General features: G+C 38.4%; 3 protein-coding genes across 3 annotated transcripts; 2 read left to right on the top strand and 1 right to left on the bottom strand.

Annotated features, from left to right (window-relative positions):
• Positions 1-206: 206 nt before the first annotated feature.
• Positions 207-5,748, bottom strand: Dy (transmembrane protein dusky). The gene is made up of 3 exons (XM_070312937.1): positions 5,626-5,748; positions 4,689-4,773; positions 207-2,525 (listed from the first exon to the last, which is right to left on the bottom strand). Exons 2-3 carry the CDS (start codon positions 4,731-4,733, stop codon positions 813-815), a joined length of 1,758 nt encoding a protein of 585 aa, XP_070169038.1. The 5' UTR covers positions 4,734-4,773; positions 5,626-5,748; the 3' UTR covers positions 207-812.
• A 7,734-nt stretch (positions 5,749-13,482) lies between these two features.
• Obp9 (odorant binding protein 9) lies at positions 13,483-14,572 on the top strand. Its single transcript, XM_070313268.1, has 5 exons — positions 13,483-13,533; positions 13,831-13,909; positions 13,990-14,184; positions 14,374-14,438; positions 14,546-14,572. Exons 1-5 carry the CDS (start codon positions 13,483-13,485, stop codon positions 14,570-14,572), a joined length of 417 nt encoding a protein of 138 aa, XP_070169369.1.
• Positions 14,573-15,077: 505 nt separating this feature from the next.
• LOC138942799 (metallothionein-1-like) lies at positions 15,078-16,326 on the top strand. The gene is made up of 5 exons (XM_070313266.1): positions 15,078-15,094; positions 15,332-15,385; positions 15,616-15,675; positions 15,844-15,963; positions 16,179-16,326. The coding sequence occupies exons 1-5, from the start codon at positions 15,078-15,080 to the stop codon at positions 16,324-16,326; spliced, it is 399 nt and encodes a 132-aa protein (XP_070169367.1).
• The last annotated feature ends 797 nt before the right edge of the window (positions 16,327-17,123 follow it).

The following is a 17,123-nucleotide window of genomic DNA, read 5'->3' as shown; positions in this document are numbered from 1 at the left end:
GTGTTGTAGGCTATTTTCGCGAAATTTAAGCCTTACCGTTACCTAGTCATACCGTTGAGCAACGATTTGTTAAATGATAGAGTCCCAAATACCGAGAAAAACAAAGGAAGAGACTAAATACAAATACATACATAGGTAATAAACGCAGAAGTAGATTTGATTATCTTTGACTAAATTTTCGGCGTATATCGCCTATGTTTGCCCATATAGGCCTGAGCTTAAGTTTCATTATGACGAAGCACAACTTTACGTGGAGGCCGCGATACCGAATGACACGAGTACTGCGTAGCGTTATATTAAGACAATATCGTTGGTGGTATCCCGTCCCGAAAAAAAAAAAACTTCACGTAGAATCGTGCTTGCGACACTCGATAGCCTCTACGAAACCTGAAGATTCGCGATTTCGAAGACCAGTTCATGCAAAGCTTCTCTCGCGGAAGATGCTCCGCTGCGACCCGTTTTATTGAGAAATTCTGCGTACGAGAGTATACATGTAGAAAAATACTGTCGATTAATGGCCAAAAGTAATTAAAAAAAAAAAAGCACGAACGTGATTCTTCTACCCGTTTACCGCTAATTTATCAGCCTGGCGCGACCGAGACCAATTTCCTTTTTCCTCCGCGCGACCGCATTCGTTCTACGGACGTACCGACCTCCAACGACGGTTTCAACAATATCGCCTAAGAGAACCGCGTAAACCGGTTCTTCCGAGAAGAGGGCCGTGCAATTTGACGGTCACTCTTCCGGCGCGGATATCGGGATCGCGATGGAATTACTCTGGATGGACACGCGGCAATTTCGTGAGGATATCTCTATGAGTAGAAGCACGTTCTCGAAGATTTCTTCGTCACGCCGTTATTCTGGTCGACGGCGCTGGATTTCTTAGCCCTCGCCGAGAAGGGCCTGAGACGCATGAAGAGATAGGCTGAGAGCACGCACGAAGAAAGTAGAATAGCGAGTAGTACGATGAGAGTAATCGCGAATCCGGGAGTGGTCATGCAGATCATGGTCGAGCTAGCTGCGTTCTCGTGAACGCGTTGCGGAAATACCATCGTCGGCCCGCCGTTCAACAGCTGTTCACCGCTGTTGTTGCCCTCATCGATGGAGAAGGTCAGGTCGCCGGTGGAGACCACCCGGATGATTCGATTCACACCGACTGCCTTTTGCGGATTATGCGAAATTTCGCGAGACTTCCTTCTTCTCTCGTCCCGAGGTTGACCGGCCGCCGCCTGTAAATAGGCCTCCAACGGCAGCGGGATCGGAGGCGGTAAACCATATCCGACATCGGGATGCGCGTTTATCGACGCGTGATGGTGGTGATGATTTTCTAAGAGACCCTGACTCTCCAGGAAGGGCGATGATTCCGAACACTGGTCCGGACACTGGTACCGGCAGATTTGTATAGTGCATTGGAAGTGAACCTCCATGGAGTCCGGGAATTTAAAGGCCTGGAAATGGGCGTACGACAGCACTGACGCCGAGGCGCCAAAGTTCTTGATCTTAGTGAATCGGGACATCAGCTTAGGCCGCGTTATGCAGCCGCGCTGATCCACCAGCTGTATCGGCGCGCGTTTACCATCGTGCGCCATGCAGTTTCTCACGAGCATGTCGAACTTGGAATCGTCGTCCTTGATCGCAAGCACCATCGTCATAGTCTGACCGATTTTAACAAGTCCCGAGACCTCGGAGGCCCACGGTCCCTTTCCCACTTGTATCTGCATCCAGCATCCCACGTTGTCACCGGCAAAGTCCGCGCGTACCACGTCCAGCATGTCGACGGGGAACGGACGGAAGGTGACCGACTTCTCGTACAGATCATGCCAGGTGCAGCGCAGCTTGCGCGCTTGATCCCAGACCTCCTGCACCTGGGGATCGTACTGTACCACTATGATGTTCTCGAAGTACGTCCCGGAACCTGACTCGGCGCCGTAGCCGTATAATCCGTTCTCCGTGTTACCGGCTGTGCCGCACGCGTGTATGCTGATGTCAAAGTTGACGGACGTTCGACCCAGTCCTGCCGGCAGGTGAACGCAATTTACGTTGCTATAGTGGCCCTTGCTAAAGACAATACCGTAAAACGGCTTGTCAAAGCCCAGGTAAACCTTCATTAGATTCTTCTCGCACTTCACGTCCAGCGACACAATTTTTGGCATGTCGGACGTCGCCACTGGCCAGGGTTCGACGCCGACCGCGGTGTTAATACCGCTGCCGGTCGTGTAAATCTTATCCATCGCTTCCGGTTGCGCTTTGGAAGGCGGCAAGGGCGGCGGCGGACCGTGATAAGCAACATTGTGATGCGGACGCGGCAGACTTAACGCACCTCGGCCCGGTGGTAGCAGAGGGTGGCCTCGGAGAGCGCCTGGCTTATAGTGATTTCCTCCCGCATCTTTATCCGCTATGGAATCCAGTGCCAATTGATCGGAATTACTTAACTCGTTGTCCTGGCGATTTAGCGCCGAATTTTCGTTTCGATTATCCTCCCCCGGAATCGCCTCGACGACTTCTACATCTTCGGCTTGAGCCAGCTATAACAAGAATACGAGCAGTCGTAATGCCATGTTGTGCGACGAATAGATTAGAAGATCCTTGTCTCCAATCCTCTCAAACAAAAGTACCGTAAGTTCAAAAAACGATCGAAGGAACGGATCAATTAAAAATATCACCGTGCTCATCGCGAATATAAAAATTTATTAGATTCCTGTAAAACTAGTCACGCATTTATAATACTGCTTCTTTTCTATCTCCTCGCTTCTTTTCGTATCATTATTTATTTATGTCGCATTCGACGTGTGTTTACGATCGATTCAATGAGGCTACATTATCATACCCGGGATCCCATTCACGAATCTTATTTTTAGCATTAATCTCGCGCGCGTCGACGTATATTTACAGATGTTGCTTTAGATACGCGCTAATTTTTATACGCATATATATATATATATATATATATATATATATATATATAAATTTGATATATATATATCAAAAAGAAGAAGAAGAAAAAAACGACCATACAACGGTATCCGCTTCTCACGCGCTCAATGGGAGGCCTAAGTGTGTCAAGCTCGACGGAATCACGACGCGCGCACGCTGAGAAATGCGGCGCGGGCTCGATTATCGGATCAGACAAATGGAGCGATCGTCGAAAGAGTTATTTCCGGTGGCGCGACAGCCGAAGGTGACAGGGGGCGAGAGGACGGGGAGGAGAGGGAAAAAAGCGACAAACTTGTTCGTCGTTGGTTTCGAACGAACGCGACGTTCAATCGCGAGAAGAGAAGTCGGGGGGGGAGGAGGATAGGGAGCCCGCGACGGAATAGGAGCAACGAGTGCGTATAGAACTTGTACGTTTTATAATGGCCGATTGCGTCACGCGTGTAACCTTAGGGCATAACGGACCACCCGTGTCTTTAGCCGCGGGTCAATCGGCCAGTTCCGCGCGGAGCGTGCACGTTCTTCGGCGCGGTTCTCCTTCTCATCCCCTTGTTCCCCTCCCCACCAACTCGCTCTACCACCCCCCCCCCTCAACCCCCCGGCCACTTATCTCGTCTTATGGATTTTCAATGCGCGCGTCCCATAATTCGCGACAGACCGAGGCCTACTGAGTCACTTGCGGCGGATCTCGACAGCGATGCCGGAGAAACGTTACAGCTGACGGCGGTTCACCATGAATGGTGAATCACGCTACCACGTTACATTACGTCAAATGCATTCTCGTTTTGTCTCGGCAAGTGTTATTCGAAATATCTTGCGTTCGACGAATCGACACGATATTCTTTTTCATTCTATAAATAAATTAATATAAATAAATATATTGTATTAGATTTCCGTAAATTTTTTTTTCTATGGTTATTAAAGCGACACAATTTCTCGGATATTCGCGATAAATTCTCAAAACCTGTCTAGAAACAGGTAACTAGATATTTCGATAAAGCCGTTATCTCGCATAATTTACAGAGATATCGGCGGTGGACAGACGGGAAAGACAGAAGACGGAAAGCGTGCACCGTTCACGTGGATGCGGTAACGACGCGCGCGTTTCATTCATATCCCGTTCTATCTCGCCATCGTTCTCTTATAAGGCTAACGATAATCGTCGACCGAGAGGTTGAGACCGGGAAATAAAGAAGACGCGCGCCGATGAGCGCGCATCGAAAATTGTGTCGGGCCAGAGGAATGCAGCAACGAAAAGGGTACACCGACCGCGCGCGCGTGCAAAGAAACCGGTCGTTCCGCGCGCGAGATTTTTGTGCACCACCTTGTAAGAGAGCGGACCCGATGAAACATTACTCGGATCTCCTCCGCGGTAGACAGCAACAACGGATCAGAGCACCGCTCCGCGCACCATTTTGAGACATCGGGACAACCGAGTCGAACCGGGCGAGTTCTGCCCTTAGCTCTGGGTCAGAGCACTGGGTAACGGCATTGCCCGGCCACGTGCTTGTACACCCGTCGCGATATATCTGGGTTATAATGTAGTAATTACCTACGCGCAAAGAAAGAGAGGGAGAGATGCGCGTCTATCCCCCCGTACCGATCGCGTCCCCAGGTGGTCTCACTCGAGATGAAACAGAGCCAATGGCAATATGTGCGACATATGTGTCCGGACGAATCTCGTTCGTCGTCTTTCTTTCGTCTCCCAGAAATGTGTTAGATCGATGATGAAAAGTAAAAAATGTATTTTTGCTTACCCCCTTCGATAGGAGACAGGCTAGGATGTAAATGCGTAACTGCATGCCGCGTTGGCGTCCACGGTGGAACAGTATACTCGTATCACTGAAATGAGAAAATATCATGTATTGTTGAATATAATAACTTAATCCAAAGAATTTTTTTAATCCGAGAAAAAGATTAATCATTTCCTAATGCTATATAAACTTTGAAAATTTCAAAGTAAATTAAATAAAAATATTTTATCGTGTTAATCTAATCTGCGGTATATGTGATGTATGAGAGAAATTTTATTTTCTTTAAAATTAAATATATAAAACTTCTTTCGAAAGAAATTTGTTGTGAAGATTACAGATAACAAGAAATTTGATATCAAAATAAAATTCAAAATAACATCAATATAATGGATGTTAAAATTCAGATTTTTGCAAAAATTCATGTATGCAGAGATTTTTTAGATTAAATGTATGTAAACTCAATATAAAATTTATAATATAATATAGTCGTAAAGTAGCTGATTAATTGTAATTTTTCTGCAGTACAATAGATCAAATTCTTGATCGCGAAAATTTTATTATATAATTTTAATATGTACAACAAATTACTTTTGAACTTCTAACAAAAACTTCTAATAAAAATATCTAACGCAATATATTTAATTTTTAATAGAATAAAATTTTTCTAGCACATACTGTAATTACAGAATGGACGTAGCTATATTGTAAAATGTTAGAAAGATCAAAATTATATTAAGTCTAAAAAAAACTATGAGAAATGATTATTTTTCTTCTTGAATATCTTTTCTCTTGTACTAATTTTATGCGATAAACGAATTTTCGCGAGCCGAATGCATCGACGAAAAAGAAGCATTGCATGATTTCTGAAACGATCTGTATAAAAATGGCATTGACAACCAAACAGCAGTTTAAAACTTACGTTAATTATGGAATAATTTACCTGTAATTGTAATTGTACGGCCAAATATAGCCCTCTAAGCCGAGAGATCGTCTCTCACAATAAATCGCAGTTAACGATCTTGAGCGATCTTCTTCTCGTCGGCGTAAACTTGGATTGCTCGATGCAACCGCGGTCTGTAATCAAAATTTTTTAACAAACGTAAAGATATTCGTAATTAGGAAGATTTTGGGGAAGCGGAAACATCGATTTTGTCAAATTATTTCAATTTCTTTCTAATATCTCAAAATACAGAATAATAATTAGTTAGCATAGTAATTAAATAAGCATAAGATATTTAAATGAAATATATCTCGATAATTGAATTGTACTCAAGAATTAACACATCGACCATTTGTATTTTACCAAAGCTTGTGATTGGAGCGAGCTTTAAAGCGATCGCAAAAAAGATGCCAAGATTACTGTTAATCGCTGTAGGACAGCTTGTTGTCGCGTTTCGCTCGTATTTGATCGCCAATTATCAGGCGATGTGTTCGGCTCGCGTAACCATTAGGCCATCTGTCCCAAATTCCTCCCGAGTGTCCTAGTTTTTGGTCCGTTATCTCGTCGAAACCGCAGTCCCTGTCTATCGGCGCGAATCAAATTCGCAAGATTTGTAGAAACGCACGTGAAACTCTTATTGGGAATAGGATAGCGCGCTGCTGTTCTCACGCGAGCTGCTAAATAAATTGTCCAACACAGATACTTAATGGCTTGCACCTTTCAGCTGGAAACGACGATGAAACTAACGGGCTACCGGGATATAATTTTGTCACACGTATCTTCAACAGTAACAGTGAAAAGAGACGCGACTAGAGTATGTCATCCGACTTGTCACACATACCGCTATTCTGTATACACATGCGGAACGGAAGTCAGATTCTTGATGCAACTTTCTTTTCTTTAACCAAAGTATCTAATCGAGGAAAAAGGAGGAAGAAATGATCGATACGCATAACGACGCTTGTTGAGACGTTTATTGTAGAGAGTAAATTAGAGAGACGGTAATAGAGAAGGCAATCGGTCGTAAACGGTGGGTGAGTAAATTTATGTCGCGAGTATAGATACTAATCTGTCTAATTGTCGTTCTCGGATTTTAACGTCAGAGAAATACTCTGTGAGAATACCTTCACATCCATATATTCCTCTCTCTTTGACATTATAATCTCTTTATAATCTATTTCTTTTAATTTTTGGCATATTTCGATTTCTCGATTACTGAGTCTCAAATTAAAAATCTATTTACAAGAAGGAGGATCAAAATTTCGTTCGTACGTAACCGGAGAACGACGCGATTGCTTTCGCGCGCGCGCGCACGAAAGAGAAAAGACCGGAGGAGAGACGATATACGGAATACCTGCGCGCGTTAATGTGTGCATTCCCGATGTCCGAGTGGCATGTTTGACTCTCTATGAATGTAGGCAAGTAGGCTCCTGCCAGTCGTTGATCAATGTTTGGTCGCGCGCACGTGGAACCGAAGTCAAAAGGATTAACCGGTTAATCGGGCGCGGTCGCCGGGCGACGGCTGTTTGTCCAATTTGCGAATACTCTACTGATTTTGTACACTCTCGCGATAGATTGTAGCATATTTAAAACTTGACCTACAAACGACACACTTGGGTCATTGAGTATCCGATCGTTTCAGACTCGTCCTGATATTTTTAAGCGTAGCTCGTTTCTAACGATCGTTTAACGTAATATGTTTGTAATAAAATATTTTATAGTAAGCGCAAAAGTGACAAGTAAACATATTATATATAATAGCTGTTATATTTCCGCGTGTATTTTTCTTTATAAAAAAATTTTATTTCCGTACGCATAAAGAAATAAATCTTTTAAAACTTTTCAGAAAAAAAATTATTATTTATTGTTAAGAAAATTGTTTTGACATTTTCTAGAATTTTACAATTATTTTCTAGCACATAAAAAAAATTTATAGTCTTTTTTTACACAGACAATCATTAAAAAAAAATTATGATTAGACATAAATAATTTAAGAGCAGAATTAAAACGCTGCAATTTTATATAAATTACATTGAAATAATAATTGAATTGATTTTATTTAAAGGTTTCTCGAAACCCCTTTTCAGGATTGTTACCAAAGAAGATACATAGATGCTAATATCGCTGCATTTAATCGCAGAAATGTAATCAAAATCTAATCAATATAATTTATCTAATTAAACATGTTTAACATAATAATCAATTAACAAAATATCAATGTCGCAAATTTTAATTGTTATAATTTAGAACGTATACAATGCGCGAGCATTCTTATAGCAAAGTTGTATATTAGCTGTTAATATGCTCTTACAATTTGTGTCACGATAAACCGTGACACCTGTCCTTCCTCTTACAGGTTGTCCGTGTACTTGAATAAAAATCATCACGGTCTCGACTGTTTACACGTCTCTCGTTCCGCGTTAACCGAGTATCGGGTATGCCGAAGATGTGGCGTGGTGCCAAATACATATAACGGTTCCGTCAGTGTGGTGATTCCAAAGTCGGGCGTTCGCATAATGAGCGCCTAATAACGACCCATATAGAAGGAATGTAGCTTCTCCGTCCCCTCGTTATCTGCTCTCCCGCATAACGAACGTCGCGTTATAAACAACGTGTGTAACGCTAACATTCGCAAGTAAAAACGAGTGCGCATACGTCTCGATAAATTTACATTATACAGGGTGTCTTCAATTTAAATGGCAAAACTTCAGGAGCGTGTAGGGGATCGAAAAACTAAGACAGAAAGTTCTTTAGAGGTTTGCTCGTTTTTGCTCCATTTTGGAGAAAATCACAAAAAAAGAAACAAAACAAATTTTCATTTTTTTACTTATTTATTTACATTTTATTTATGTTATCATCTATTAAATGCAGATATTGTTCAAACTGTTGCCCTCTCGCAGCAATGCAAGCGTTACATCTAGCACTGACCTCGTTAATTGCAACTAGACATTGTTCTAGTGATATTTGGTGCACTGCATCTATGATACGGTCTCTTAATTGCTCTCTTGAATCGATTGGCACCGTAAAGGATAACATCAAGCGTTTACATATGTAAGGAACCTTGAAGCAAAAAGTTTATTCGGCGCCAATCGACTCGAGAGAGCAACTGACAATGAGAGATTGAATTTTTGCGATTTTCTCTAAAATGGAGGAAAAACGGGCAAATCTCTAAAGGACTTTCTCGTCTTAGTTTTTTAGTCCCCTACACGCTCTTGAAGTTTTGCCATTTAAATTGGGGACACCCTGTATATATCACCTGCTTCCTGCTTTAATAGATTTATAAGCACCTGTCATCTAATATACCTCTTCTTTCACTTCTCTCCTCTTTTTTTTAAGGTTCTATCTCGTCCGGTTAACTCGATTGAATCTCGACAACGTTGCGTGCAATTTCTCGGGAATAACAACCACATATTCGCGACGTAACTCAATCATCCGTTGAAGATAGGCGGTGTAATCTTGTCGATAAATTGAAATCGAACGAATCGCACGCGGTATGTTGCATCCGAGTCGCGATTATTAGACGCGTCTATCAAGTATCGATAAGCGATAAGTACATAGATGCGCGCGTGCCGTCTGTATTACTTGTCTTAGTTGTCCGCGATGCGGTAATTGCACGGTAATCGAGCGTAACGAAGAGTAGCCGGACGATTCGATTGCTTCTCCGTACATTTACGATTCAAAAAGGCCGTTGCGTATCTACGAGGTACGGAGCGCAACAAAAACAAGAATTGCGCGTTGATTTTTAATAAATATATAAGAATTTTATACCAAATATATAATATTAATATAATATAATTAATACGCGTAATTTACGAATTTGATCTATTAAATAAATCTCAGAGATTTTAAATAACGATAACTGCAAATTGTTATGCGTGTGTGCGATGCGTATGCGTTTTTTTTTAAATAAAAATAAGTATATATTTGTTAGAAAAATATATGTATGTATTTTACCACTTTCTGATAAAAACCTAAATATTAAATCGTAAGAAAATTCACGATCTACTTTTTCTAATATATGCTCGACCCCGTTGGTTTACGCACAACGGCATGCGAATTCAGGCGGTTTTTAATTAACAATGCGACAATTGTTTCGCTGCATATTTTTTCGCATTTTTCTCTTTTCTTGATAATACATGATAATATTAATATATATTTACACGCGATTATAATGATAAACAAAATAAAAATCGCGATAATAATTTCGAAAGTTTCAGACAATATGGTAAAACAAGTTGGTGCTGGGTCCATTGCACGTATGGTTCGATAAAACGGTAACGATTATCACGTGGCCGACAATATCTCCTGCGGCTCGACGTATAATTTCTCTTACAAGCCTTGCACTTCGGTCGTGCATTATTAACACATTAGCGAAGTGCGAACGGTGACGTGCGATTTACTTCTAATAACTTAATCGGTGACAGAGCGTTAATTGAATTACTACGTCCAGTGTACGATATTAACCACTGGACTCTCAAGACAAGAAGCACATGTAATAGCTAGGAATTACCTATAACGATGCTCGCACACGTGGAATAGTCTGGGATTAAATCACCGCTGTATATCGCGCACATTACAGTCAGCTGTCCACGCGAAAGGAACACGTGTTCGGAATGACGCGTGGATAATACTTTGGTTCCTTTCATCGCAAAGGACGAGTCTCTCTCTCTCTCTCTATTAATATATCGGGTGTTCATCGACGATAGGTTTTCTCTCACTACTTGTCTAAAGTAGCTCAAAAGTGAATCGCGCAACTGAACTTATATGTAGGATAAGGACGGCGAATAAAGAAGTGACTGCATTTTCTAAATTGGCGCAATGATACCTTATTTTCTTGAGTCGATACCCAAGTGAATCCGGAGTGGTTGTCAGGTTTACTTGGTCTTCCTTCAAGGGGGGTGTAAGATGAACGAAACGTTACCACATCGATCGGTCGGGATCGTACGTTAAAAGTCCCAGGCGCACAATTCCGGCCGATTCCGCGATTTGCGGACGCTGCTGTTGGCGGAGCGCCGAATTTCGCGTCCGCTCGAATGAGATTTATAAGAGCCCTCGGAAGCTTCGTGCGTGCGACTGATCACCTCTCTTCGTGGTGACGCGATACTCCGCGGTGCCCGCGACAGCTAGAGAAAGAGACGCGAGCGGGGCGGCTTGTGCAGCCGGTCGCCGATCTCGGAGGTGCACGCGGGAACCCGAAGAGCCTCGGAATAGGGTACACCTGTCCGATATACGGAGTATACTACGAACGTAGCGGCCCGCCCCCTGACCCAGACAGCCGGTACAGTTATATAGGTCTCTCGTGCGGCGAAGGATATCTCTCTCCACACGTTATATTCGCTGTGAGTCTGCGAGTCGATGAACGATGCCTCGTTTTCGTGTTGTATTCATGTTTGCGAAAAGAGAAGGAGAGAGAAAGAGAAAGACACAGAGAGAGAGAGAGAGAGAGAGAGAGAGGGAAAAATCTGTGTGCACCTACATCTCACGGGGATGTCAATGATATCCTATGCATACCGCCGAGAGCAGAAATAATATGGGGGTGTTTGATGTAGTGATAAATTGACGACGAAGGTATCGAGTCCGATACCTCTCGTTGATAATCAGAGGATCTCGATTAGAAACCTTGTCAATCTTTGACGACACATACGTATATCTTATTAATTTTTTAGTTTACGTATGCTAGGACAATGTCCTCGTAAAGGAGATTAGATTAGTACGGAACATCATCGCGCTCTTTCCGCAATGTCCTGCAATATTGCACGTCTTATTGAATTATACGCGAATGAATGATAAAATATTAATATATTGCCGTCATACTTAAATTGATGATACTGTATATGCGATATATTATCACACATATATCTGAATCGATATTTAAAATCTATACACTTGCCATAGCTCATCTTTGCCCTCTATTTGCCATTTATCACAGCGACTTTTGCATTCTTATGGAGTACTCGTTAAATGTTCAATGACATTTAACTGTTTTGCATTTCACCCGTTTACTTAAACATGTTAGATAGAATATATTTATTAATTAACAATCTGTGACATAGCTATACATAATGTCCCTAATCCGCCGCATTACTGCTTAACGATAAATGATGGATATAAAAATAGGAAAACGTATGTTTAAGAAAATATCGCGTTGGATTCAACAACTTTATTGCATAGAGAAATGATTATTTTTAACATAATATAGATAAAACTATTATGGACTATATACATATATAAAGAATATATATATATAGTATAGTTTCTCTAAAAAATTGCAAATCAAAGTTTTCAAGTACAATTTATTACAAAATAATTTATTATATTTTTTTCCTTCCATGTTAGTTAACTTATCTAATCTAAAAGAAGAAACAATTTTTATTATTAAATTATATTTAACTGAACATGAACGAATGAATCTGATGACCAAGTTATTAGCTAAAATATGTTTAACTAATTATATCATATAAGTTAGCAGTCTCTGACGTTGCAGAAAGCAGCAGTATACAACGAATGCTGATAATTTATCGATCAGCGGTTACGCAAGAGGTAGATTTTTATCAACTAAATTTATAATAACTTATGTGCGCATACTGAATTGTATACATTTGAATGTATACTAAATTATTGGTGAAATATTATTTGAAGATACATAAAATTCTCTCTCTTTCTCTCTGCGTGTCGATAAATTATCATGTCTATCGAATAAGCTGGAAGATAATGTGATACAACCGATCGTCCATAATAATGGTACGTACGAATCTCGACTCAAACAGTTTTACGCATTAAAAATATACAAATAAAAATAAAATACACATATTATAATATATCATATTAATTATTAAAAATAACAATATATAAATATTACATTATTTATACCGAATAATGTAAAATAATCTTATCGATCACTAACATCTTTTAACAGCATCTTTTTCCTTTGGCAAAACTTACGGAAATGCATCGATTTTCGAGATTCTGTAATATGTTGATATAATGTATTTTCTTGATTTTTACATAAATAATTCTTCGCGTAAAAATACATATGATAATTTGATAATTCTTCTATCTGTATATTATAATTATGTCTAATATTTTGTTATAATATATTAGTTGAAACAATTTTATTAAGTTAAAATAAAATAAATTTTCTTGCGATAGCAAAGTGTATGTCTTTCTGCGAAAGACTAACAAAATCTAACAAAGATCTTTTTTTATTTTGTACTCAATGTTACATATTCTTTTATTTTTACTCAATGTTACATATTGCAAATGTTTAATAAAAATGGCGATATATAACTTTTTATATTATTTCTTATATTTTATGATATAATGATATAATCTCTGTAACATGGATGATATAAAAAATGAAATATCTCGAGAGAAAACGATGCATTTCCGGAAATTTTGTCAAAGAAAAAAATGTTTACCTTTTCTTTTTATCGAGGAATACAATTGTACCTATTTTTATCCTAGTAATATTCTGTACATATATTTTGTATTATACTTGCACTATATATAATGGGTGTGTACATATCGAATAAAAAATATTTTATTTAATTAAACTATTGCTGGAGACACCAAAGTATCTTGAAATATTTTATAGCTTTGTGCGGTAAAATCCTTGATATGCCGCTTATATGTCACATTATGATAGATTAATATGACATTTATGTAATTCTTCAGCCTTATACTTGACATTTATAACGCGATTGTAGACGAATTATGTGCTGCTATCAAACATCAAGCATAAACAAAAAATTCCTGTCTACTGCAATAAGATTGTTCTCCCAGTGATCTTAGTATTGCTTAACTGGAAACGTCTTTTGAATTGGAAACTTGTTGCGCAAAAAGTATCCTGATAAAAACATGAAAACTGCAAATGTATTACTCGTTTTATTCGGTCTATCGCTTCTGCTCGTAAGTAATTTAAAATCGTTGTGCGTGTTAATAAATAAAATCATATATGTTTTCCTACAAAACTTTTATCGAAAAATTTTCTGCTCTTGCAAACGTTTTAAATAATTTTAAAAATTGCGTTTTGGAATACAAGATAGACATTCAAAATTTATATATTTCCATGTATTTATATGTATAATTTAATTATAGTATAGTAATAAAGATAGCCTCGGTACATTATACAATATTCCAATATTTAAATCTTAGAAGTATCGAATAAATAGACAAAAGAAAATTTTTGCTGATTAATGCATTTAGAAAATTTATTCAATTTTATATGTCCGAGCACGAGCGGATATCAAACGAGAATGTCGGCAACAAACGAATGTTTCTTGGGGTAATGATATTTTTTATATTGATCGCATATGTAATTGAAAAGAATAAATTTGCTTTTCTTAATTGGATTATTTAATCTAGCATCCTTAAAACGATTGAAGGCCGGTAACGTTGAGGAAAATGATATAAAATTGAAATGTTATTTGAGATGCTTTATGATAAAGAGTGGTATTCTTAACGAAAATAACAACGTAGATATCGAGAAAGCTCTGCGTCATCTTCCGCGTAGTATGCAAGAATCGTCAAGAGAAATTCTTAATCGATGTAAATTGATTCGTAAGTTTTCTTATTGCTTTATCATATATTAGTAAGATTAATTTCTTTTGTTTATAATTGATGTAAATTATATATGTACACGAATTTTCACATTGCATGCTTTTCTCTCTGTATAAAATGTATGGAATACGATAAGTTTGAAAAAGTAAAATTGATTGTTAGCAAAATTAATTCAAAAATTAATTTTAGCAGCGGAAAATGCTTGCGATAAAGCTTTTCAAATAGCCAAATGTTACGTTAAAGCACATCCAGAAGTAAGTATTATAATGTGGAAGTTGTTTAATTAAAATATAGAATTTATAATTATAAAATATAGTTATAATATTAAAATTCTTTTATAACACATGCGTTTTATTTGCAGATTTTAAAGAATGTATCATTTGTTTAAAGATGTTTGCTTTGTATTTAAACACACAAAGCACTGCATCGGCAGATAGAAGCAGTAATATGAAATAGCTCTATTCATCCCGATGCTATTTTATTAAAAAAATGTTATATTATTTAAAATATATAAAGAATTATTTTCCTGTAGTTTCCAAATATATCTATTTTCTATTGCCTTAAATGATGTTTATATTCGCATACAAATATACTTTCATGCATCGATAAAGAGAATTCTCTTTTTAAATTTAAGAATTTTTAATTGCGATTTATTATATAATATAAAACTTAAAACATATATGTAAATATGTTTATTCGAAATATTTTGAAAATAGATGCCGATAGAAATAGATGAATGACCATGGTAACGCATAATATTTGTTTATAATTCATGTAAAATTCTTTTTTGCACTCAACACTACGCACTTTGTCAAAATTTCAAAGTTTCTTTAGGATAAAAGAATTGATCGATTAAAACGCCCACTTCTCGTAACATCATATAAAAGATCATCATGTGTGATCATTGTGCGTAAGTAACTCCTTATCCTTATACATCATATGAAAGGATTTTAACCTCGTTTTTCGACGTGTAAAGAATGATAATATATGATACGTATACATAAGCAAAAATAAAATAAATTTTTTATTTATATATATAACACAACGTTGCAAATTATCTCATGAATAATATCCTAGCACATTATGAACTTTTTACTTTTTGATATAGCGTCACATGTATAAAATGCTGATATGATCGTTTTTATAGCAAAATTACTAGTCAGAAAGGATACGCTGGTCAAGTGACTTGTCGATGCGACCAGTAAGTTCTCATACATATTTATGAATTTATAAATACACTTGTATAAAATGATTTCCTATAAAGCTGCACCGTGTCGTTTGTTTGAACGATTAATGCGTTCTTCTGGAATGTTCATACCTTGTTTAGCGTGTGCTAAAATAATTTTTAAAAAATTTAAAAATTGATATTATACAGTTCATTGAAATGTACGCATAGTATGTATATATATATACTACGCATTATGTTTGCAGGGGCGAGAAGAAGACTGATGTGGTTAAGGAGAAAGATTACGGCGGATGTTGCAGCAAAAAGTAAAGAGAGTATAATAAGAACTTTAAAGTTAGAGAAATGTCACACGTTTTTAGATACCTATATGGTCGCCTGATTACGCGATAACGGTTTTACGGTCGTTGCGATGCAATTTTCTCTTAGGGACCTTGATAATTTGTAGTGATTGTAACTCGACTGAAAATGTGCAGAGAGAAAAAAGCGTACGAAGGATGTTGCGGTGCCAAATGTTGCGCCGGTACGAAGGAGGAGCAAAGCGGATGCTGTAGCGATGCCAGCACGGATCGTAAAAGCTGCTGTCCACCAGGAAAGTAATCGACGGTCGTACTTGAGTCTTACAAGGTTAAAAAGGCGGCCATATGGGCTATCTCGAATTAATTCGTGAATTTGCTCATTGAATTCATTGTTACGACTTACGCTCGAGTATTAAGTGCTCATCGGAGACACATCCGCTTATCATACTTATATATTATATTTTATAAATCATCTAATATCTCGTTATCACGTTCTTCTTTTCTCTTACTAGAGCGAGAGAGGCAGCCGGTGGTTGTTGCATGTCCGGATGTTGCAAACAAAACAAAGACGAAAAGAACGAGACAAATTCAGCAGCCGCTGATTGCAACAAGCAGATGAAGGATACCGTAGGAAGATGTTGTGGCGAAAATCGTAAATAATTTTGAAAATATATTTGCAAACGTATACATCCAAATTCAAAAGTAACACCTTTCTGCCATCTCTGTTCTATGCATATCTCATGAATCAATGATATATAATAAATATAATAATATTAAAATTTGAACGTACAATGTCGATTTATGACTTCCGAATGTTGCGAATGAATGCTGCGAATTTTACAAAGCGTGCCAGCAATTCTACTTTGTTTATATTCTACGCGAAATTATTGCGGGATGGCGTTATCGCTCCGATAAATTACGTTCCAATTAATAAAATGTTCATCGCGTAAACACGCGATACGATAAGATCGCCATTTTGGTCTTAAGCGCATATCGTTAACACATGGGAATAAAAACCGAAGAGAGATGATAATCCAAATATAATAAGATTATAAATATATACATATTGTATAATCAGGAAGTAATTAAAAACTGAGTAGACCGGTGTGTATTATGACGTCACGTGTAAAGAAAATCCACGTCATGTACATGTATATTCGTGACGATGACGTAAAGAAGCAGGGTGCCTTGAGCAAAAGTTGATAAGGGTAAAAATGCGCGTGTATGCGTCTATGTGTGTTTGTTTGCGTGTATGTGTATGTGACCGCGCGGGGATGATGCGGCTCGTTGCGGCGCGCAAGCGCGACGAGTGCGGAGCTTTTCGAGCCACGCGATAGTAGCAGTCGGCCGTCTAAAACCGCGAAACACGTAACCCGCGTTCTCGTTATAGGAAAAGTATCCCTCTCTCGTGAGGCTCTTCTCGTTCGAGCCACCCCTTTCCCCGCTTTTAATCGCGT

The sequence above is a fragment of the Polyergus mexicanus genome, unplaced genomic scaffold (assembly GCF_030449975.1).
Source record: "Polyergus mexicanus isolate NDT 795.1 unplaced genomic scaffold, iyPolMexi1.0 SCAF_23, whole genome shotgun sequence".
Lineage (NCBI taxonomy): Eukaryota > Metazoa > Arthropoda > Insecta > Hymenoptera > Formicidae > Polyergus > Polyergus mexicanus.
Note: the sequence above shows the minus strand (reverse complement) of the source record. Positions and strands in the feature narration are given on the sequence as shown.